Below are 21,662 nucleotides of genomic sequence, written 5' to 3'. Positions count from 1 at the left end.
TGTAGAAATTGACAAGTGGCTTGTTGCCAAGAAGGAGAGCTCATGTAATGATTCATTCATTCACGTTTTGGATTGGTATGTATGAACAGCTCTACGCTGAACTATGTACTTCATCTTCTCTCAAGTAATAAAATCCTTCAGGGGGGACCAGCCCGACTGTTGTCCCGGGCCCTAGTGTCTCTATTGAGAGAGGGAGAGAGGGAAAGAAAATGAGAGTGTTGTTGGTTGTTTTTCTGCGGGCAGTATTACAGTCCAATATACTTGGACATATACTTGGACAGAGACATCATGATACCCCCCTCAACATGAGCAAACTGAATCCCCAAATAATAGTGGAGCTGTCCCATGTCTGACATACCAAAAACCTGCTGCAAATCAGCCTTGAAAGCTGCAATTTGCTGAGTATCTGGGCCCGTGATGAGCATATCAGCCACATATAAAATCAGCACTAAAAAATCAGATCCACTCCCACGGACATAAAGAGTGGGTTCTGTGGGACTATTGACAGCTCTTTCTTCAATGACTGCATCATGAATAGTGGGATCATTTTGTGCTGAAGAGAAACCTGCAAATAAGCATGGGGTTGTGGCTGATTATTGCTTGATGGAGGGTCTGCAGGAGGCTCATGTTGCTGGTCAAAGTCCTCTTCTGAGGATGGCAGAGGTAACCAAGTTTCAAAGGCATCAAACATGTCAACATCTGGCTTAGCTTTGCAGTCCACAAGAGAAGCTGAATGTTCAGCAAAGATTACATCTCTACTAACAATAATCTTCCCAGTATTTGGTTGACCCTCTGCTCTCCTGGCTGTAACCAATAAATATGCATTTGATTGCCTTATCATCACGCTTATGTCTCAGCTGAGATGGTACATGAACATATGCAAGAGACCCAAAAACTCTCATGTGTGAAAGTGAAGGCTTCCTACCTTTCCATGCTTCATAAGGTGTAATAGTCTTCAATGCCCGTGTAGGTGATCTATTCAGCACATAGTTGGCACACATCACTGCATCAAGCCAAAATTTATTGGGCAAAGACTTGGCCTTAAGCATGCATCTGGCCATCTCCATTGTGGACCTGTTTTTCCTTTCAGAAACAGGATTCTGCTGAGGAGTGTAAGGAGTAGTGCATGAGTGAATAATGCCCCGTGAAGACAGAAATGCATCAAACTCCTTAGACATATACTCTCCCCCCCTATCTGTGTTGAGGGTGACAAGCTTGCATCCTGATTCATTCTCAACCATATTCAGCCACCTCTGAAAGCATAAGATAACTTCAGATTTGGCTTTTAAAGGATATACCTAGCAACATCTTGTGAAATCATCAATGAGAGTCATAAAATATTTGTATCCCCCAATGGCATTTGTCCTCATGGGGCCACACACATTACTGTGTACTAGCTGCAATTTCCTTTGTGAGAGTTTTGGACAATTCTTTTGAAAAGGAAACCGATGCATCTTACCCAAAAGACAACCCTCACACACATGTTTGGAAACGGTGTGAGTTTGAGGTACATCATTTGCCATCTGCTATGAATGTAGCTTTGCAAGAGCTCTATAATTGAGATGACATATTCTCTCATGCCAAAGATGAGTTTCAGCAAGCTGTGAATCTGAAATAGCAAATGCTTCAATAGAAAGTGCAGCTGAGTGATGTGCAGTGAGAACTATGGCATTGTCATCACGAAGATCATAAACTAGGCATCTGTAGCCATCAAAAATCACTCTGAAAATGGATGCGAGCTGCACATCTCCAATTCCTTTTACAGCATAGGAAGCATTATTAGCACATGTGACAGTCCCCCCTCGAGGTGCATCGACTAAAGAATGAATCAACTGTCTGCAAGATGTGACATGCTTGGAAGCACCACTATCAAAGTACCAGGACTGGGCATCATTAGCAGTAAAGAATGCATCAGCTTTGGAGGGATCAACTAAGCAATGGACAGCCCATGCCCAATCATCCTGAAGAGCATGTGCATGTGAAGCATCTTCTGGCTCATGGGATTCAATAGCATGAGAGGCATTAACTGTCAATCCTGCTTTCTTTTTCTCCGAAACAATGCGCTTCCTACATTCTGAAATGTCATGTCCAGGCTTGCGACAATAGTTGCATCTTTTCTTCTTTGACTTATCTGCTGTATTTTTAGATGCATGGGAGGAATTGCAGCTGCTATGCGCAGATTTTGGCTTGCCCATAGGCTTGAAAGCCTTGCCTCTTCCTATCTACTATGAAGCAAATGCATGATCGGGAATAATGGCTTGTCTATTAGCTCTACTTTGCTCTTCCTGCAGAAGCAAAGAAACTAGCTGATCATTCAATGTGGTACTGACAAGCTGTGAATTTGGCACCACCTCATTAGTGTTGGCAAGTTGTTCCATGAGGTCCTTGACCTTTGTCAGGTATGCATCCATAGAGTCACCTTCATTCATGCTGACTTCCTGTAATTGCCTTCTCAAAAATGCAACACGTGCCTCGTTGCGAATCTGATAGAGAGAAGCCAATTTATCCCAAGCATCCTTTGCTGTCCTGCAAGACCGGATGTGTGGAATAATGATTCTCTTGCATGATAAAGCAATACATGAATGTGCATTTGCATCTCTTGCATCCGATCTTGTCTGTTCCTGAGTTGGAAGAGTAGTAGCAGGAGTGCTAGAAGATGAGGCATCAGGAGGAGTACCCCCTGCAGAGGGACCACCAGTAGAGGCAACCACTGTAGCATTGGCTGGCCTCAAATCAAGCCCAGAAACAATATTCCACAAATGCTTTGCAACAAGAATATGTTTCATCAGATAAGACCACATCGGATAGTTGTTGCCATCCAACTTATCATCTTCATGAAGAACTTGTTCCTAGCCATAGCAAATGTGATACCCTGAAAGAGACCTGAAAACCCGAAAGCCTCAAGGCTATCACTGCAAAAAGCTGGCTGTCCAAAAATGACAGCAAATATCTGCAAATTTCCGACCCAAAACAAAGGGCAAGTGCAGATCTGACCCAAATGTGACTGTGGCAGGCAATGTTCACTGCAAAAACAGCAAATCTGGCAAAAGCCCAAAATTTAATGAGGGCAAATAGGCCAAAAAGAGAGCAAATGCAGAAAAGCCCCAAAATTTGCTGAAATTTTTGCAAATGTGACCCAACGTATGATAATCTAACTCAATGTCCTGCAAAACTGACACAATGTACTGCAATCAAAAAGAAATTGCAGACCCAAGCCCAAATCTCTAGTGTTCTTGCAAGAAGTTGCAACTAGAAGAGATGAAAGGTACTGAAAGCCCCAAAATTTTGCAAATGTCTTGCAGAAACCCCAACGCAAGTTCACAGCCAATGCCTAAACAAGTACGAAACCTGATGATAGCTTTGCACGTTTAAAACTGTACAAAACTCCCGGGAAAAGTACGATCTGTATGGAATGCTGTTGTGTACGGGCAATACAAGTGTCCAATGTACGGTGTACGTACAACGTATGGAAGCTATACTGAATGCAAGTACAACTATACGGAGCACAGTATACGAAATCCAAAGTACGGTAGAAGTACAACGTACGGAAGCTGTATGGAGCAAGTACAGCTATACGCAGGTACAAAACGTAGTACGGTATGCAATACAGAGCAGTTATGTCTGCTGTACGGAAGCAGGTACATGGCAAGTACAAAGTATGGATGCATGTACAATGTACAATGCAAGTACGTACGGAAGTAGGTACAGCATACGAAATGCAGGTACAAAGTACGACGATGCAAGTATGAATTGCAGTACTGAGCAGTACGACGGTGCAAGTACAGCGAGTGACCCGGAGCACGCTATGCATACAAGCATCCGTACAGTCGTACGGGCTGTAGGGATGAAGGAGCAGGCAGGCTGAAGGGAGCTGGTGCGAGTCCAAGAGCAGAAAGCAAGTATTAACGTGGCTCTGATACCACTGTAGGATCGACTGAAAGAGAGAGTGAGTGCAGATAGCAAAGCGTCGCACACATCTTAGCCGTCACGTCAAACTTGGATAATAAAAAAAGGAGTACAAGGTACAACTACGTAGACCTAGGACTAAGTGTAAGAGCAGGAAGCAAGTATTAACGTGGCTCTGATACCACTGTAGGATCGATTGAAAGAGAGAGTGAGTGCAGGTAGCAAAGCGTCGCACACGTCTTAACCGTCACGTCAAACTTGGATAATAAAAAAAGGAGTACAAGGTACAAGTACCTAGACCTAGGACTAAGTGTCCTAGGTGTCACATAGGACTAAGTGTCCTAGGTGGCCTAAAAGGCACTAACACTACAAGTGCCTATATTTATGCCTACAAGGCACATACCATGGCCTATAGGGCATCACTAGAACCACCAGAATTTGGCCTACACTTCCAAGATCACTACTATCAAGATTGTTATTGCCTTTGCTACTCATTTTCATTGGGAGGTATCTCAGCTTGATATTAAGACAGCTTTTCTTCATGGGCAATTACATTGTACAGCTTTTTCATCGTTTTCAGTTTGAGGATTGCAAGCCAATATCCACACCATTAGAGCCTGGTTTTCATTTCTCATCTAAGGATGGCAGTGGCGCATGTGATGTCACTCTCTATCAGCAGGCAGTTGGTTGTTTGATATATTTATGCCATACCAGAGCCAATCTTTAGTATGTTGTCTCACAGTTCAGCAAATATATGCACAGCCCCTCTACACACCATTGGCAAGCCGTGAAGCGTGTCTTCAAGTACCTCATAAGACACTCACCATTTGGGCCTTCTCTATGAGGCCAATTCTTCACTTGCCATGCATGGATTCACTCATAGTGATTGGGCTGACTGTTCCAACACCATGTGTCACATAGTGTCAACTATTTCAACTTCATGCATCTCTTGGTTCAAATAGAAGCAGACTACAATTGCTACTTCTAACTATGAGGTTTAGTACAGAGCAGCTTTTACAGTTGTAGTGGAGTGTGTTTGGCTCTGAAAGTTACTTGCAGATCTTCATGCATGTTAGGCAGCTCCTACCGTCATATTCACTGATAGTCAAAGTGCTTTGGCTGTTGCACGGAATCTAGTTTTCCATGCCTGCAAAAAGCATATTGAGGTTCACTATCACTATGTCAGAGAGAGATTATCAGCAGAGGTGATATTCAGTTGTCTTAGGTTTCTACTAAAGACAACTTGGTTTACGAAGGCTCTTCCTCGACCTAAGTTTGAAGCTTTCTGGCAAGCTTTGAGCCTAGTATCTTTTGTGACTTGATATGTTATGCTCTGTACAATCATAGGTTGCTATAATCCTATAGGATAAACATGTGCAACCATGACATTAGTCCTTCAAGTATTCTGAGATTTGTGAGCCCTTCTACGAGCTATCCATAGGTGCTACTCATTCCTTGTATGTGCCGTGTAGGCCTAGTTATAGGCAATTAGGACATCTGGTATAGCTAGTATAGTTAGTACTACTAGGACACCCTGTCCTAGGGTTCTCTCATATTAGGTGTACATTGTACTCATTTCTCTATTTCAGCAATTCATTACAACAGCATGTTTTGTCTCCATTGCTTGCCCTAGTCTACAGATTTAGACCTCTAAATTATCTCCATCTGGTTGAGTTTCAATTATCATCTAAAATATTTGGTCAATTCATTGATGGACTCCAAATATTGAAAGTTAAATGTGTCCTTAGACCTCTAAACAATTTAAACAATAAAATTGCATGCGGAAAATTGGCTAGGTGCTAGACATGAAATGTATGGCTACTAAGTAAAATGCCCGAAGAATCGAACATTTTTTCACTCTAACTTTTGTTGAATCTTCTATTTCAGCTCCAGCGGAGATAGCTTTTAAGCAAAACTAAATCTCCAAAGTCCAGACAATTGCCAAGTAATAGAGTTTCAAAACAAGGATGGATATCAAGCTCATGACTGCCCAAGCAAGGCCTTACAACTCGTGTTTAAACATCCCCAAACGCTTTAAAACAGCATCCTTCACATGTGCGCACATGATAAACACATTTGAACATAGCACAGGAAATTTGAGAGCCCTTAGGTCAAATATACATCAAATACCATCCATGCAAAAGATGCACAAACTTAACCACATACCTGATTGTGTACAAATCCTTTGAGCATCTCCATAAAGTCCCTTTGCCTGTCAGTATCCAAACGCTCAAGCTCACTTCGGTTGTTTTCCTGCATTATCGACCATAAGTGAGATAAGCTATTTTCATCATATGAGAATTAGCACATAGCGAGGGGGGGGGGGGGGGGGGGGGGGGGAGAGAGAGAGAGAGAGAGGAAAGAAAGTAAGATGTATTAACCTCCACAGAAGGCCTCGCGGGCCTATGGGACAGATACAAAGTACACCAAAAAGGATGATCTCATACAAGCCTCAGTGGGCTAGACCAAAGGGTGAGCTAAGGCCCTTGCTGAGTGCTATGACTGCTAAACTGATAAACTGAAAAACTGATAACTCTACAAAGCTCAATAGCTCAGGAAAATTCAGATATAGCCCAGAGACTAGCAACTATCTAAGAGCTGAACTATGCTGAGAGCCGAGACTCAAGCTCAGAAGCCAAAGCCCGGCACCGTGGTGGCTCATCTGAGAGTAGCAAAAATGTCTTGGATCTGCGTGCGTCGGGCTGTCTCATGCTGTGGTGGCAGAAGGGGACGTGGTCTCCTCAATCTCTGAACCCGCTGGGCTATGTTCAGAGTGACCCCTCGTCTCGGGCGGTCTCCCATGAGGAAAAGTTGTGATAGGACGGACCTTAATAGAGTGTGCTCTTGTCACTCTCTGTGCTATAGGTGGCCTCTGCATCCCTCTCTCAATAATCCAAGCTGCCTGCATGCCAGCTATCTCCTCCACCTCCATCCCGTTGTGTCCTAGAGCTGACTCGAATGCATAGAAGTATGTGACATGTCATTGTGCTCTATCAGCCTCTCTGTCCTATGGTTTGATCACCTCCTACTACTCTCTAATTTGTCGTAGTAGGATCTCCTTGTGTCGGCGCATCTCAAGTAAATATAGGCCAATACAGACCTAGTCCTACGAGTGGATCAGTCGTGAGAGTGAACCGAAGCCGCTCCCCTCCTGGTAGAGGCAATGGTATCATCCCCTGATCTCATAATAGGCTTGGGCAGGCACGTAGGAAATGATCCTTTGTCTCAGTCACTCCTAGTGTGCAAAGCATACATATCCGCTGCTCCCTGTGCATGCCTACCGCTCTCCCCATCTCGATCCTCATGGGATTAAACGTGCATCTGTCCAAAGACAATCCTCGTGCATCTGTCCAATGGCAATCCTCAGTGCATGCGAGACTCCTCTCTCCTCAAGATACTCGAGTCTGATGATGAATCCCTCCTCTGTTACTCTCGGGAACTAGTCGCAGTAGAACTTGAACTTGGTGGGGAGCTCCTAGTCCCCCTCAAGTCCGAGACGTATGGAGCTAAAGGAGATCTAACCCTATGATACAATTGATCTCATCTCGCGGGATCGACTAAGGAGGTGCGTCATTGCTGTACTGAAAAGGAGGGAGCATGTCCATCTAGATACAGTGCCTGGTAAACCATGTAAATATCCGTGGATACCATGTGTCTGCTCCTCTCTCTGCTAGACATCTGGATGACTCCAAGGTCAGTCTCAATAATCTCCATCGAGGAAAGTCCCAAACTCTGTGAATAAAAGAAAATGCCTAAAAGATAACATCAATCTGTGAAAGAGTCATGGCGAGCTCTGCCTGTACTATCTCATGTGGAATTGAGGGCTTGCTCCGAATCATCCTAGACCCCATAGTCACCTCTACTCAAATTTCCTCCACTTGGTCTTCGGTAAATCACATCCCCAGAAGGGTGCTGCATACATGGCCATCAGTCGCACTAGTGTGTCAAAGAGCCAACTCTTCGTTGGTGGGTCCTAAAAGTGTGCTTGGAAGCACTGTCTCTCTAGTCGAGCCAAAGAACCCCGTCCTCGTGGAGTAGTGTCTAGGCTGCATGGGTCATTGTGAAAAGGGGCTTGTGAAGACTGCTCCCAGATGTGTAGGACTGCACTATCTCCACTAGCTTATCACGACAGGTGAAGCTGAGTCGATGAGTCTGTGCATGTGTGAGGTGTTAAAGACCATACCCTTGGTCTTTCTAAGGTTGACTGTCAAGTCTCTCTCTCTGCAAAACACCTCTAGAGCCTCCAGATGTCTCTACAGCCCTTCCGCTGAGGACTATGTCATCAGCGTATAGCAATATCTATATCATGAGGTCACCCAATAGTGAATCCTCGCCTCCTAATCTATGAAAGATGTGTCCTCATCGATGTAGAGTCCGAAGAGGGTAGGTGAGATTGGACAGCCCTGCTTCACTCCAATTGTGCTCTTGACCGGGTCCAATAGACCACCCAGAGCACGTACTCTGCTTCTAACCGACTTATATAAGCTTACCACACCCCAAATCAGCGTCTCTGAGATTTGCATCTCCTGTAGTCTCCTGATTATGTGAGGATGCGGGACCGTGTTAAAGGCCTTCCAAAAGTCTACAAAGCATGTGTAGACTTTCTAGTGCCTGGATCTCGCCTCCTCAATGATAGCCTTAGAGTGAATATGTGATCTAAGGTAGAATGCTACCTCCGAAATCCTATTTGTCCTAGTGTCCGCTGCCTCCAAGCCTCTGTGTGACTACTAAGCTCCCTCTCTAGAAATGATCTATAGATCTTGGCCAAAGTATGACCAATCATGAGAGTGCACTAATTCCCAATCTCCATAGGGTCACTTGAAGGAACAAGAGAGATGGAGAGCAAGCCACACAAAACATACTGAATTGAAGAGATAGAATGAACATACAAAGGAGAAGGTTTTGTCTAAGTAACAAAATCTTATCCTATCAACTAACCGTACTTAGGGATCCTAACTGTGGTTAGGAAGAAAAACCTCTAATGAGGCAAAAGTGCCCCTAACTCACTTACTGACCATACATTCATTGCCTTGAATTATGGCAATAATTCTAACACCCCCATTCAGTGCCAATGTAATGATGTGCAAGGAAAAGATCAATCACCAAAAGGAGAGAAGTTCAAGGCATTGCGAAATACCTCAAACTGCAACTTCTCTCTGACATGATGATAATGAACCTCAATGTGCTTCGTGCAAGCATGAAACACAAGATTCTTTGCAATTGCTATAGCACTCTGACTATTAGTGAGAATGGGAAAAGAACCCTCCAATAATAGGTGAAGATCAGCAAATAAGCGGTGTAGCCACATACATTCAACTATTGTTGTGAAAGTTGCCTTGTACTCAGCTTCACATGAGGAAGTAGCCACAGTAGATTGTTTCTTACTTAGCCAAGAAATGCAAGCATGTCCCAAAAAGAAACAATTACCACTTGTGGACTGCCTAGTGTCATAATCTCCAACCCAATCTGAGTCACTGTAAGCATGCATCTGCAAGTCACTCCCCCTGGGAAACATCAAGCCATAAGACTTTGTGCCTTGCAAGTAACGCAAGATGGGTTTTACAGCTTGCCGATGTGCTATCTTTGGGCTGTGCATATACCTGCTCACTTGTGATACTGCAACTGCAAACTGAATATTGGGCTGTGTCTTGTACAAATAAATGAGGCATCCAACAGCCTGGCTGTAGAGTGTGACATCTACTAATTCACCTGCATCATACATAGTAAGCTTCAGCCCTGGGTCCATGGGAGTGGCTGTAGGCTTGCAATCTTGCATGTTGAACCAATCCAAGAGCTTTTGCACATACTTGGATTGAGACATAATAATGCCACGTCTCTCTTGCATAAACTGGATCCCCAAATAAAAATGTAACATGCCCAAATCTAACATATCAAATGTAGCTTCCAATTCAGCTTTGAAATCTGTAATTTTTTCTTCATGTGACCTTGTGAGCAGCATGTCATCTACATAAAGAATGATGACCAAAATATCCCCCCCATCCTTCTTGATGTAGAGGGTACTTTCCATTGGACTATTATGAAGCCCCTTCCTGGTCAGAAAGGCATCAATCTTGGAGTACCATGCACATGGAGCTTGTTTTAGCCCATACAAAGCTTTATTCAGCTTGCACACTTTATGTGCATTACCCGAAATTTCAAAGCCAGGAGGTTGTTTGACATAAACCTCTTCCAACAAGTCTCCATTAAGAAAAATTGTTTTTATATCCAGCTGATGAACATTCCAATCAAAAGCCATAGCAATAACTGATCTAATAGTGGTCATCCCAGAAGTAGGAGCAAATGTAGTTGGCTACACATGAGACCTTCAAGCCAAAACCTGTGAGGCAACTTTTTGCTTGTGAGCATGCATCTATCCATCTCCATAAGAGTTATATTCTTCTGCTCGGCTTTGCCATTCTGCTGAGGGGTAAGCCTCACTGTAAGCTGATGTGTGATGCCTTTCTCTTTCAAATAAGCCTCAAATTCATGGGACATATACTCCCCCCCTCTATCTGTGCTAGGATCTGAACCATGAATCCTATTTCATTCTCAACCTTTGCCACAAAGTGTCAAAAATGCTTAAACACATCTAATTTTTTCTTTAAACCATAGACCCAATTGTAGTTTGAGTAGTCATCAATAAATGTGACATAATAGAGATAACCACCCAATGCAGGAGTCCTCATGGGACCACAGACAAGGCCAAAACTTGATTGGCTACAACTGGCTCTACATAAATCCAAACACGATGAAGAGACAATAAACGAGCGCGAGCAAGAGTTATCATCTGTATGTATGATGCATGTAAGTTTCTTACCTCTTCATATAATTAAGTTATTTGCAACAATATACGCTATAAAATAGATGCATCCTCATTGTTTTAATGATGCTCTTTTGCAGTAAAAAAAAGTACAGTGCATTATGGTCATATGGATGATATTTTTGCGTGGAACGCATCGATTCAAAGAGAGTCACATATAATTGTGGAGTCATGGTGGCTAACTTCACACAAGATAGCCGAGCAAGTGCTTCGGATACCAATCTTCTCTCCTCACAGTTAGATTATTGTGGGATTATACACAAAATCTATAAAATTAATTTCAAACGATTTATTATTTTTATTCTTGATGTAAAATGGTTAAGAACTATTTACAATGGTCCCCATGCTACAGTGAGGAGATACAGTAGTATTTAGTATAAAATTGATTTCATACGATTGAGTATTTTCATTCTTGATGTAAAATTGTTAAGAACTATTTACAATGGTCCCCATGCTACAGTGAGAAGAGATAGTAGTGGTTTCTTTGCGAAAGACTCCACCAATTTACTCTGGACCGATGAAAGTGATACTTTTGTTCTTCCCGAGCATTGTGAGTACGTGCGTACTAATGATTTAATTAATCGAATACTTTTGTTTTTAAGATCAATTGGTACATGTTTGTATCTACTTAAGCATAAATTCATATAATTGATGGCATTTGACACCCATCTTCAATATAGGTGGTTTTTCATCTGGATCGTTCTAATCCAACATGGTAATACGTGATCCGAGTTGCACCACGAAGTAAACAGATTTTTGAAGATAGAGATGTGGATATGGAGATGGCACTACCAATGCCGGATCCAATTGATCTTGATGGATCTAGGGAAAAAGATGAAGATCACAATATGAGCTAAGAGGAAGATGCACATAATGACAGTGTATGGGAGGAAGATGGAGATCACGATATTGAGGAAGAAGATGACAATCAAGAATCACCCCACTTTATTGAAGAAGGGAAATTACAAGATCAAGTCTTAGGTGAACGTATGATGCCACAGTACGATGATGATATAGGACATCAAGTCGGTATAGAATTGGAGATAGACTTGTTTGGTACGCGGGACTTGGCTCAGGATAAAGCCATTAATGTAAATGCTCTTGATTGATTCTTTTCATCTCAAACTTGGACATAAATATATGAGCTTCAAACTTCATGTACATGCTCTTGTATTTTTATTCTTTCAAAGGATCAAACATGTACAATTTTTTTTTTTTTAAGGTCATTGGAAAACACTCTTTGTTAAAGGTCGCTATGGGAAAAAACACTCTTTGTAAAAGGTCAGTATAGGAAAGCGTCTCAAAGTCAAAGGTCGGTATATACCGATTATTGACAGACTTGTAAAGGTCGGTATATAGTGACCTTATGAGTCGGTATATACCAACCATTAACAAGTCTATCAAAGGTCAATATATACCGACCCTTTTAATACCACCATACCTACCAACAATTAGCGCACCACGTATGCTAAACATCGGCGCCTAATCATTGTACAAGTCCCATGTGTAGTAGTGACAGCGTTGCAGGACATATGTGAGATGGGTTAAGACCACACATCCCAAAGAAGAACCTCGCTTTGACTGGAGCTTTCCACTCACTAGGTTGCGAGCAAGGTTATTCTATCATCGCGGATTGTCCATTGCTGCTGCTATTGCCAGTGGTTTGAAAGCAATTCACAAACAAAGATACGCGCACACCGATTTGCAAGCAACCAACTATATGTTGGACTTCACGAGGGATGATATGTCTGTCCGAGTTGGTATTATTGATGTATTATTGATTGGGGAAGAAGCCTCCACTGGATTGAAAGTCGATATCTGCAAGACCCGACTTATGCTCCTCCTAGGGCATTTCCATTGTTAGCATCGGAATTATATGCCATTATAACTACACGGGCAAATCCCAAGGGCGCATGGGCACCAGAGTCAGATTGCTTTGCCGTTGGTTGGCTATTTAGGGAAATTGCCAACTTTCTCATATATTTTGTAGACACTCTTAATGACAACTCCATGAAGGGAGACATTGTAATCAAGCTCTTCGTTGATTGTGGAAACGCGCTATGCAAGACTACTCCATGGGAGCAATTTTGCCAAAAATGCATTGTTTCAATGTAAACGAGGATGTGGGATAGTGAGAGAGATAGCAATCGTGTAGCTGAGCCGAGAAGAGGTGCATGAAGAGAAGAGTCGAGCTGATGAACTAACAGAGAGTTGTGTTGGTCAACGTATGGATTGCATATGGTTAGTCCACATCTATGAACAAGATCCTGTACAGGCTATGTTTGGATCACATACAAACTGCCTACGACTTGTACACGGATCATGAGCAGAGAGTATTGTTGCTATTCCAAGAGAATGGCATTGAACATCCTTGTCGTGTGGTACACAAACGCGATCTTGATAATAAAGAAGGTCATTCGCATAAGAATAGGATGAGAAAATCTTTTGTTTCGAAGTAGCAGGTTGATCTTTCGAAAGAACTTGTACAAGTGTGCCGAAGTCTTTATCTTGGAGATACTTCCCTTTCAAAGAATTCGGAATATCCACAGATAGTGTAGAGATTACCATAGCTAAGGCTAGACGTAGCCTGTTGAGAGCATCTACAACCACACTACATAGTCCCAGAATGTACTCAAATGATCATGTGAAAATTGGCTAGAAACTCAACACAACGTGCTTGACGAGCGTTCATTACTGGCTGAGTGAATAGAGTGATGATCTATCTTTACGATCGAGTCAGCTCCCATGAGATAATGCTTCCATGAGCAATAACCTCCTTATCATAAATTGGATATCTGGTTTGGACATCGGAATGTTTATGGCTGTCAAAAGCAATGACTCTGCCTTCTTGCATCAAACTACTCCTATAGCAATGTCGGAAGCGTTAGTCATGACCTCAAACAAAAGGTTTGGGTCAATAATAGCCATAACAGGTGTGGTAGTGAGTGCTTGCTTGAGCTGTGGCAAACTATACTCTGTTTCGGGAAGCCACTAGAAGACAGCCCTGCTTGTCAATAATTCGAACATCGGAGCTGCAATCCCAAAAAGCTGATACGCCTTTGTATGGTAGAAGTTTGCCAAACCAAGAAAAGAGCGGACATCATGAACGTTCTTTAGAGTAGACCAGTTTCAGATTACTTCGATCTTCTTGGGATCCACAAAGATGCCTTGGGCTGAAATGACATGACCCAAATATTCAAGTTTGAATTGAAGAACTCACTTTTCTCAACGTTGATGTAGAGAGAATTCGCACGGAAAACTTCAAAAACTTGGTGAAGATGTTGTTTGTGCTCATTTAAGGATATGCTAAATGTCATGAATGTGGCCGGGGCATTGTTTAATCCAAAAGGCATGACCAAACATTCAAATTTCATAGTGTCCATACTTTGTTCGAAAGGCTGTCTTGTACTAATCGCCTTCTCGTATACGGATTTGATGATAACCCGAGCGAAGATCAATCTTTGAAAGAGTGTTGCATGCAGAAGTTAATCAAAGAGGTCATCAATGCGAGGCAATGAGTACTTTTTTTTTATGGTGAGCTTGTTGAGGGCTCGGTAGTCGATGCAAAGTCGCTGGACTTATTTTTATTTTCCACTAGTAATATAGGAGATCCAAAAGGACTACCACTAGGCCGGATGTGAACTTTGTCAAGTAGTTCGGTCACCTGTCTTTAGATTTCTTCATTTTGTCTGTAAGAAACCCGATAAGGAGGTTTCGATGGTGGATTACTTCCTAGAATAAGTTCAATTGGATGTCCCTGAACCAATTCACTGGATAAGTTTTCCCAGGTGGATAAACGGAATAGTATGGCTGCGAAAACTGATTGATGGATTGTAGTCGTAGAGCCACTGTTGTCTGAGGATGACATCGTACCAGGTGAGCGGCATGATGTCAAAATTCAAACCTGTCCGTATGTTGTTGGATGTGAAAGGACAGGTTTCTGACCTTGGTGTTCCACAAGAAAGTGGTTCTATTAGCAAGTTCGATCTGATAGTCCTAGAAACTAGAACTAGTTGTTGGAGAAGTGAAAGGAAAGCATGAAGCTGAACACGAAATGAGAGAATTGCATTAGAATGAAGAAGGGTGAGGTCCATATGTAGGCACCTCTACATGAGCCACCAAGCTCCAATATCATCTCCTCAATCAGCTCCTAGAATCTCTCAATCATCCTATGTGGCATCTACTACCACCTAGCAGTGCTTATGGGCACCTAACTATGCCTCTAGCACACACACATAGAGCCTAAGGTGTGCCTGGGGCATACACCTTGAGATATCCCATCAAACCCCCCCTCAAGGGAATGCCACAGGCTATGTCAAGGATACATCTAGTCTCATAGTTTCTCATGCCATCTCATGGTGATCAAGGATAAATCTATGGCTAGGATCTCATGCTAGCAAGGGTTCCCAAGGGTGTGAAGTAAACAAAGGGATACATAAGACCTTCCAATGGTTATCTCCCCTGCATGTGCTTATGGGCACCTAACTATGCCTCTAGCATACACACATAGAGCCTAAGGTGTGCCTGGGGCATACACCTTGAGATATCCCATCAAACCCCCCCTCAAGGGAATGCCACAGGCTATGTCAAGGATACATCTAGTCTCAGAGTTTCTCATGCCATCTCATGGTGATCAAGGATAAATCTATGGCTAGGATCTCATGCTAGCAAGGATTCCCAAGGGTGTGAAGTAAACAAAGGAATACATAAGACCTTTCCATCGTTATCTCCCCTGCATGTACATGCACACAATGTCTGCAGGAGGTACCATGAAGGAAAACACATACACATGGCCTACATCATATGGTGACCAGAGGTGTTTACAAAGAACACAATAGTTTATTCCATTCATTTTGGAGGACTATCCATGCAGAGTACCTTGACTCAACATAAAAGAGAGATCTGGAGCATATATGGAGATGGTTCAAAAAGCATAATCATCATAGGAGGCCTCATCTTGTGGAGGCACATCAACTGAAAGTAAATTGGCAGTTTCTGGTTTTATAGTTGCTTCCTTTTTGGCCTTACAAAACTTTTCATGGTGATTGTTTTTGCCACAATATTTGCAAGGATTGATCTTGAAGCAATCTTTTGAGAGGTGATTAGTCTTCCCACAATGTTTGCAAGGTTGAAACTTGCCCATTTATAGGCTGTGTCATTGCCTCTCCGGAGTTCCTTGTGCCTTTCTTCTTCTTGAAGAGCAGTAAGAAGACCTTCAAGAGTAGGATTAGGAAGATTTTTCAATGTGATAATAACATGATCATAATCTTCAGGCATACTTTTGAGCAATACTGCCATTGCATTATCTGTAGTGAGTGGAGAGTTGATAGAAGCAAGTTGAGTCATGAGACTCCGCATGTGATTGACATGGGCAGCCAAGGGAGTGCCACTAGCCATCTTCAATTCAAAGAAAGCAATCTTAAGTGACAATTTTGAGATGTGAGAGCTAGCACCAAAAATAATATCAAGCTTCTGCCAAGCTTCAGAAGGAGACTCCCAATCAGAAATGTGATGAATATAGTCATCTCCTAAGCCAAGAGCAATAATGCCATAGGCTTTCTCCTCTCTAGCAGGATCTCATGCCGGGCGTGTCGGAGCTGAGGATTCTCTAGCATTAGAGGCTATTGAAGAAGAAGTTGAAGCAGGTTTGACAAGCCCCCAGAGGTTCCTCCTCATCAATGCAAACTTAACTTTCATCTGCCATGTGTGAAAGCCTTTACCATTGAACTTACAAATATTCAAGAAGGTAGCCATGAGAGGGTCTAATCCAAAATGGGCAGTGTCTACTCTCTTACAAGGCTAGAAAAAGCTGAAAAGCTTTAAAGTACAAGCATTTAGTATAGCAAAGACTTGTAACCAAATTCCATAAAAATCATAATGAAAATGATACTTCAACTTGCATGCTTCATAGAGATGGCTAAATGAAAGTATTCCAAGCAAATCCAAGTATAGCAACCTAATGGAAAGTTGTAGCCACAATTGTACTGATGCTATTCAACGCTTTAAAACATTAGAAATGCCAAAGTAGCATCTTATGTAGCACCAAACTCACAACATTGTCAAAACTGTCCAAAACAGAGGCCTGATCTTAGAGGCATTGTATCTCACTCTTCAAAGCAAAGAAAAGAGGGCTTTCTAGGTAGAAATAAAGCTGGTATACCAGAGAAGAGCCACTGAAGAAGAAAGGCGAAATGCCACGTCACATCGCCATAGCCAGGAGCTTGAATGTCAACTGGTTTTTCGTCTGTTTCTCCCTCCCTGGTGGACCATTTCACTTCAAATATGGACAGGGGCTAGCTCATGCTATTGTGCAAGCGTGGCTCAAAGGAATTTTGAAATGGCTGCTCCAGCAAGTCGTATTGCACGAAATAGTGTCAGGAAGAAGGCGGCTGTTGCGCGGGTCTGTGGGCACCATTGCCTAATTGCTCTGACATGGAAGGTCGCCCATACGAAGGGTCTCTCCAGCCAGAAGGACTCTGGGAATGGTTGCTTGTAGGTAGAGAACTCAGCCCTCCAAGTGGTTGGGCAAAAAGGGGCAAAATGGAGAGGAAGGTGAAGAAGAAGAAGAAGAAGAAGATGATGATGATGATGACATGGCATAAATGGGCTCAAGGACGATCATAGTGCTCTGATACCATGTTGGAGAAGTGAAAGGAAAGCATGAAGCTGAACACGAAATAAGAGAATTGCATTAGAATGAAGAAGGGTGAGGTCCATATGTAGGCACCTCTACATGAGCCACCAAGCTCCACAATCATCTCCTAAATCAGCTCTTAGAATCTCTCAATCATCCTATGTGGCATCTACCACCACCTAACAGTGCTTATGGGCACATAACTATGCCTCTAGCACACACACATAGAACCTAAGGTGTGCCTGGGGCATACATCTTGAGATATCCCATCACTAGTGGTCAACCGAAGTCGTTCGACCATAGAACTAGCTAGGAAGTTATGAGAACAGCTATTGTCGATGAGAGTAGTGACCACTGTTCCAAGAATCAATCCTTGGAAGCAAAGTACTTAAGTGGCTAAGAAAGGTTCAGGATTGCTAGCAAGGCTCATGTGAATGGTATTCGCCTCTCGAGCAGCTTTGCCTTTCTTGTCTTGTGCTGGCGTAGCATCTTCAGCTTGGGAAGTGCTAGGTTCCATATTTGAATTTTGCTTGGGTCTTTATGGACAATCGAACCATCTATGGTCACCAAAGAAGATGGTACAAAGTTCTTTGTGCTAGAGCCGTTCTTCTTGCCGAAGGCCATATGATCTTCCTTTATAGTTTTGCGTACCAGAATAAAATGAGCTTGCTTAAAGAATCTATCAATGATAGTCCAGATCCCATCATTCCCTGACTTTGATCTTCGCAGAGCAAAAAGGAAGTCCATTGCAATACTTTCCCATGGTGCATGAGGCATGTGAAGAGGCATAAGTAGGCCAGGTACCTTCGGTCTATCATATTTGACCTTTTGACATGTAAGGCATTCTGCAACAAACTGATGTATATCTTTCCGCATCGATAGCCAAAAGAAATACCTCTCTAATGCTTGAGTTGTACCTGTAATTCCTCTATGCCGAGCATATGGAGGTGCATGGCATTTCTCCAAAATCTTTTGCCTCATCTCTTGGTTGATGCATAGGCAGTCATCTTTCATTAGATACCCATCTTTCAGGGAATAGTGACAGATGGACTGCCCCTATTGCACTTGCTACAAAATCTCACCAAAACCTGCATCATTGGCATATTGCTCTCTCCTGTCTTCCAGATCCCTATGATAGCCAATAGTTACATTGTTCACCTGGGATCTTCGAGACAAAGCATCTGCCACTCTGTTCTAAGCTCCTACAGTATGGACAACTGACACTTGTACATTGACAGCATGTTTGCCCATTTCATGTGCTTCTCGGAGAGCTAGTCTAATCAAGACTTTGGTGATCTGTCTATACTATAAAGTTTGCACCCAAAAGATAATGCTTCCATGTATGGAGGGCATGAATCACAGCCAACAACTCTTTCTCATAGATTCCAAAATATCTTTTAGCATCCCGAAGTCTCCTGCTCTCGAAGGCCATTACATGACCATTTTGGTGCAATGCAGCCCCAACACACTCCCCACACGCATCACAATCCACATCAAATGGCTGATACAAATCAGGAACTGTCAAAATTGGCTCTATGGTCAGCTTCTCTTTGAGTGTAGTCAATGCTTTCTTCTATGGAGTACACCATCTAAAAGCTGCAATTTACTTGGTTAGGTTGTGAAGTGGAGCGGCTATATCCGCAAAATGCCTGGTAAATCTTCTGTAGTAAGAACACAGGCTTAGGAAACTACAGACTTCATGCACAGTCTTCAGCTTTGGCCATTCGTAAATGGCTTGGATCTTTGCCGATCCATCCGTATCCTATATTTGGATATTAAATGCCCCAAATAGTGGATCTCTTCTAGAAAGAATTCACTCTTCTTGCTGTTTGCATAGAGCTGATGATTTCACAGCTCTTGGAAAACAATAGCAAGATGTTCCTTATGCTTCTCTTCAGACTTAGAGAAGACAATAATGTCATCGAAGAAGGTTCCTGTGAAATGTCTATAAGGTTCGAAGATCAATTCACCATTCTGTTGAAAGGTAGGGACATTTGTCAACCCCAAAGGCATCACCAGGTACTCAGCCCAAAAGTAGTGTGAAACGTTGTCTTGTGCACATCATGTGGCTGTATCCTAACTTGGTGATAACAACTCTTTAAGTCTATCTGCTGAAAGTTGGCACTCCATTAAGTCAGTCCAGCACATCATTGATGCACGGAATTGAGAATCTATTCTTGATGGTCATTTTGTTCAACGCATGATAGTCGACGCACATACGAAATGAACCATGTACAAGAAGTACACGGGAACAAAATTGAGAGGAACTAGGCTGAATCAACCCCTTGAACAACAAGTCCTGCACTTGGGCCATGATTTCTTCTCGCTAAGTTGCACTAACTTTGTAAGGGGGCCTGTTAGGTGGCTCACTGCCAAGAATAAGCTCTATACCATGATGTTCAGGTCTCTCATGGGGTAACTCCCTTGGCAAAGCGTACACCGCAATGTGGATCATTCATGGATCCAGTAGCTAGACTCGGATCCACAGGTGTCGTGCATGCTCCTCTCTCCGTACCACAAATATTAGTAGTCTCAAGAGTGATCTGAAAAGGACAGCTACACCTCCACAGCCCTGTATCACACAGTCTCTCCTCGTCTCCCTCCTATGGGCTGACTCCCAAGTGTATCACGTCATTGTGGGCAGCCCCCTCTCTCAAGTCTCATGTGTCTCAGTATAGAAAATCATGTCTCTATCAGTGAATGTCTGTGAGAAACCTCTCAGATCAGATGAGAGGATGCCATTGCAGTTCCACACTGCCATTTTCAATCCACTTTGTGTACTCATGCCATGGGCTCGACACCACCATGTGCTGTCCATCTCCCCATCTTTCTTCTCTTCCATGTCTACTCTCTCTCCAATAATCACTTTAGCTCCCTGTAAGCAGCCCATTTTCTTGCTTGTCTTATTGCCATCACACGTACCATTCCCTCCCTTCTGTGCTCTTGTTGTAGGAGAGTGAGACCGTCATCCAAATATATTCTAGTCCCTTTCAAAATTGCCCTCATGCAATGAGGATAGACTTGTCCACTACAGTCCGGTGCTTCATCACCAATGGCCTCGGTGGTATCTTCGTCTTGCCTACCCTCCAAGCTCCCTCACATGTGCGATTGACACCCATCTTAGTGAACAAAGCTTTGGCATCTGCCATTGGTGTCTCTCCCACTATTAGGCCTCTTATCAAAACATTCAATACCTTGCTGGTCCTTCTCTTTTCTTCCTCCAAAGCCTCAAAGATAAACTTCTTGCGGGCTGTTAATCCCTTTTTCCCCATTGTTGTCCATTCAAGCATCTCCTCCTTCCTCTTGGTGAGTTGCTGTGTAAACTTAGCCTGTTTCCATTTATGGTGGCCTGCATGGCTGCCATCTCTTTCTTGAGTGTTGCATTCTTTGCTTTGAGCTCTTCCATGGCCTCGTAGCCCCCCTCTGAGGTCACTTTCAGGTCTTTCAGTTGCTGCAATTCAATTCCCAATGCATGTACCTTGTCTTGGAGTTTGGTTTTCCCAATTTCCCACCCTGCTTTTTACTTCTGTAGAAGTCTTCATGCCGTGATCCCCTCACCTTACTGCCCTGGATGTCAGCCTAGGTGTGCAGCCCTACCAAGCTCTTTGTCTGCAACCCTTCAGTCCCTCTTTCGCCTCCTGGATGTAGGCCCAAGGAAGGCTTTCCTGCTGCTCCAAATCTGCTGGCTGATTGCTGCTATAGTGGATGTCAAATGAGACCCAAAGGCCTCCCTTTTTTAGGGCCAAATGCCCCTCCATAAAACCAACCTGGTAGAGCGAATTTGGCCGACCCAAACAGCCCCCCCCCACCCCCCCCCAGACTTGGCTGGTCTGTGAATTCCCCCCTGGTGGGGGCACATATATTGAGGCATTCAGACCCTGCCTGGCCATGTGGCAGGCTGCCACTGGCCCAGGCAGGCCTGCCCTAAAACCCAACCTGCTGCAGGTCCTTCTGCCTGGCCTTTTACATGCTCCATGCGGCCGCCATACTGCTCCATGCATTCCGCCATCAGTCCAAACATTTCTGCCTCAGTCCAGCCTCTGTCTGGCCCCTGAATCCATCACCACATCTCCGTCTTCCCTGCTCCAGATCTCCGTACAGACCCATACCTCGGATCTGCTGTCCTGTACTATACCTGCAGGGTTTGTTGCTGCTGATGTGGCATTGCGCCACAGTTTGGTGAAGCTCCATGCTGTCCTACAGCTCCGCACAGCTGGTTCTCTTGCATGCTGCTCACATGGCAGCCTGTTTGCTGCCCATGTGACAGCCCCATCTCTGCTTGTTTTACCCCTATTCTTCACC

At 43.4% G+C, this 21,662-nt stretch overlaps 1 protein-coding gene across 3 annotated transcripts in view; it reads right to left on the bottom strand.

Annotated features, from left to right (window-relative positions):
• LOC147903914 (sorting nexin 2B-like) overlaps positions 1-21,662 on the bottom strand; it is a 103,357-nt gene that overhangs the window by 55,114 nt on the left and 26,581 nt on the right. For all 3 annotated transcript variants that reach the window (XR_015543973.1, XM_087402039.1, XM_087402032.1), the window contains exon 4: positions 6,073-6,159. Coding sequence is in view for 2 of the 3 variants with exons in the window: in XM_087402039.1 (XP_087258165.1) it covers positions 6,073-6,159 (87 nt within the window). In the remaining variant the exon portion in view is untranslated. The remainder of the gene's footprint in view (positions 1-6,072; positions 6,160-21,662) is intronic.

Source organism: Dipteris shenzhenensis, chromosome 3, assembly GCF_047967505.1.
Source record: "Dipteris shenzhenensis isolate YYH24624 ecotype China chromosome 3, Dip_SZ_1.0, whole genome shotgun sequence".
NCBI classification, from domain to species: Eukaryota; Viridiplantae; Streptophyta; class Polypodiopsida; order Gleicheniales; family Dipteridaceae; genus Dipteris; species Dipteris shenzhenensis.
Note: the sequence above shows the minus strand (reverse complement) of the source record. Positions and strands in the feature narration are given on the sequence as shown.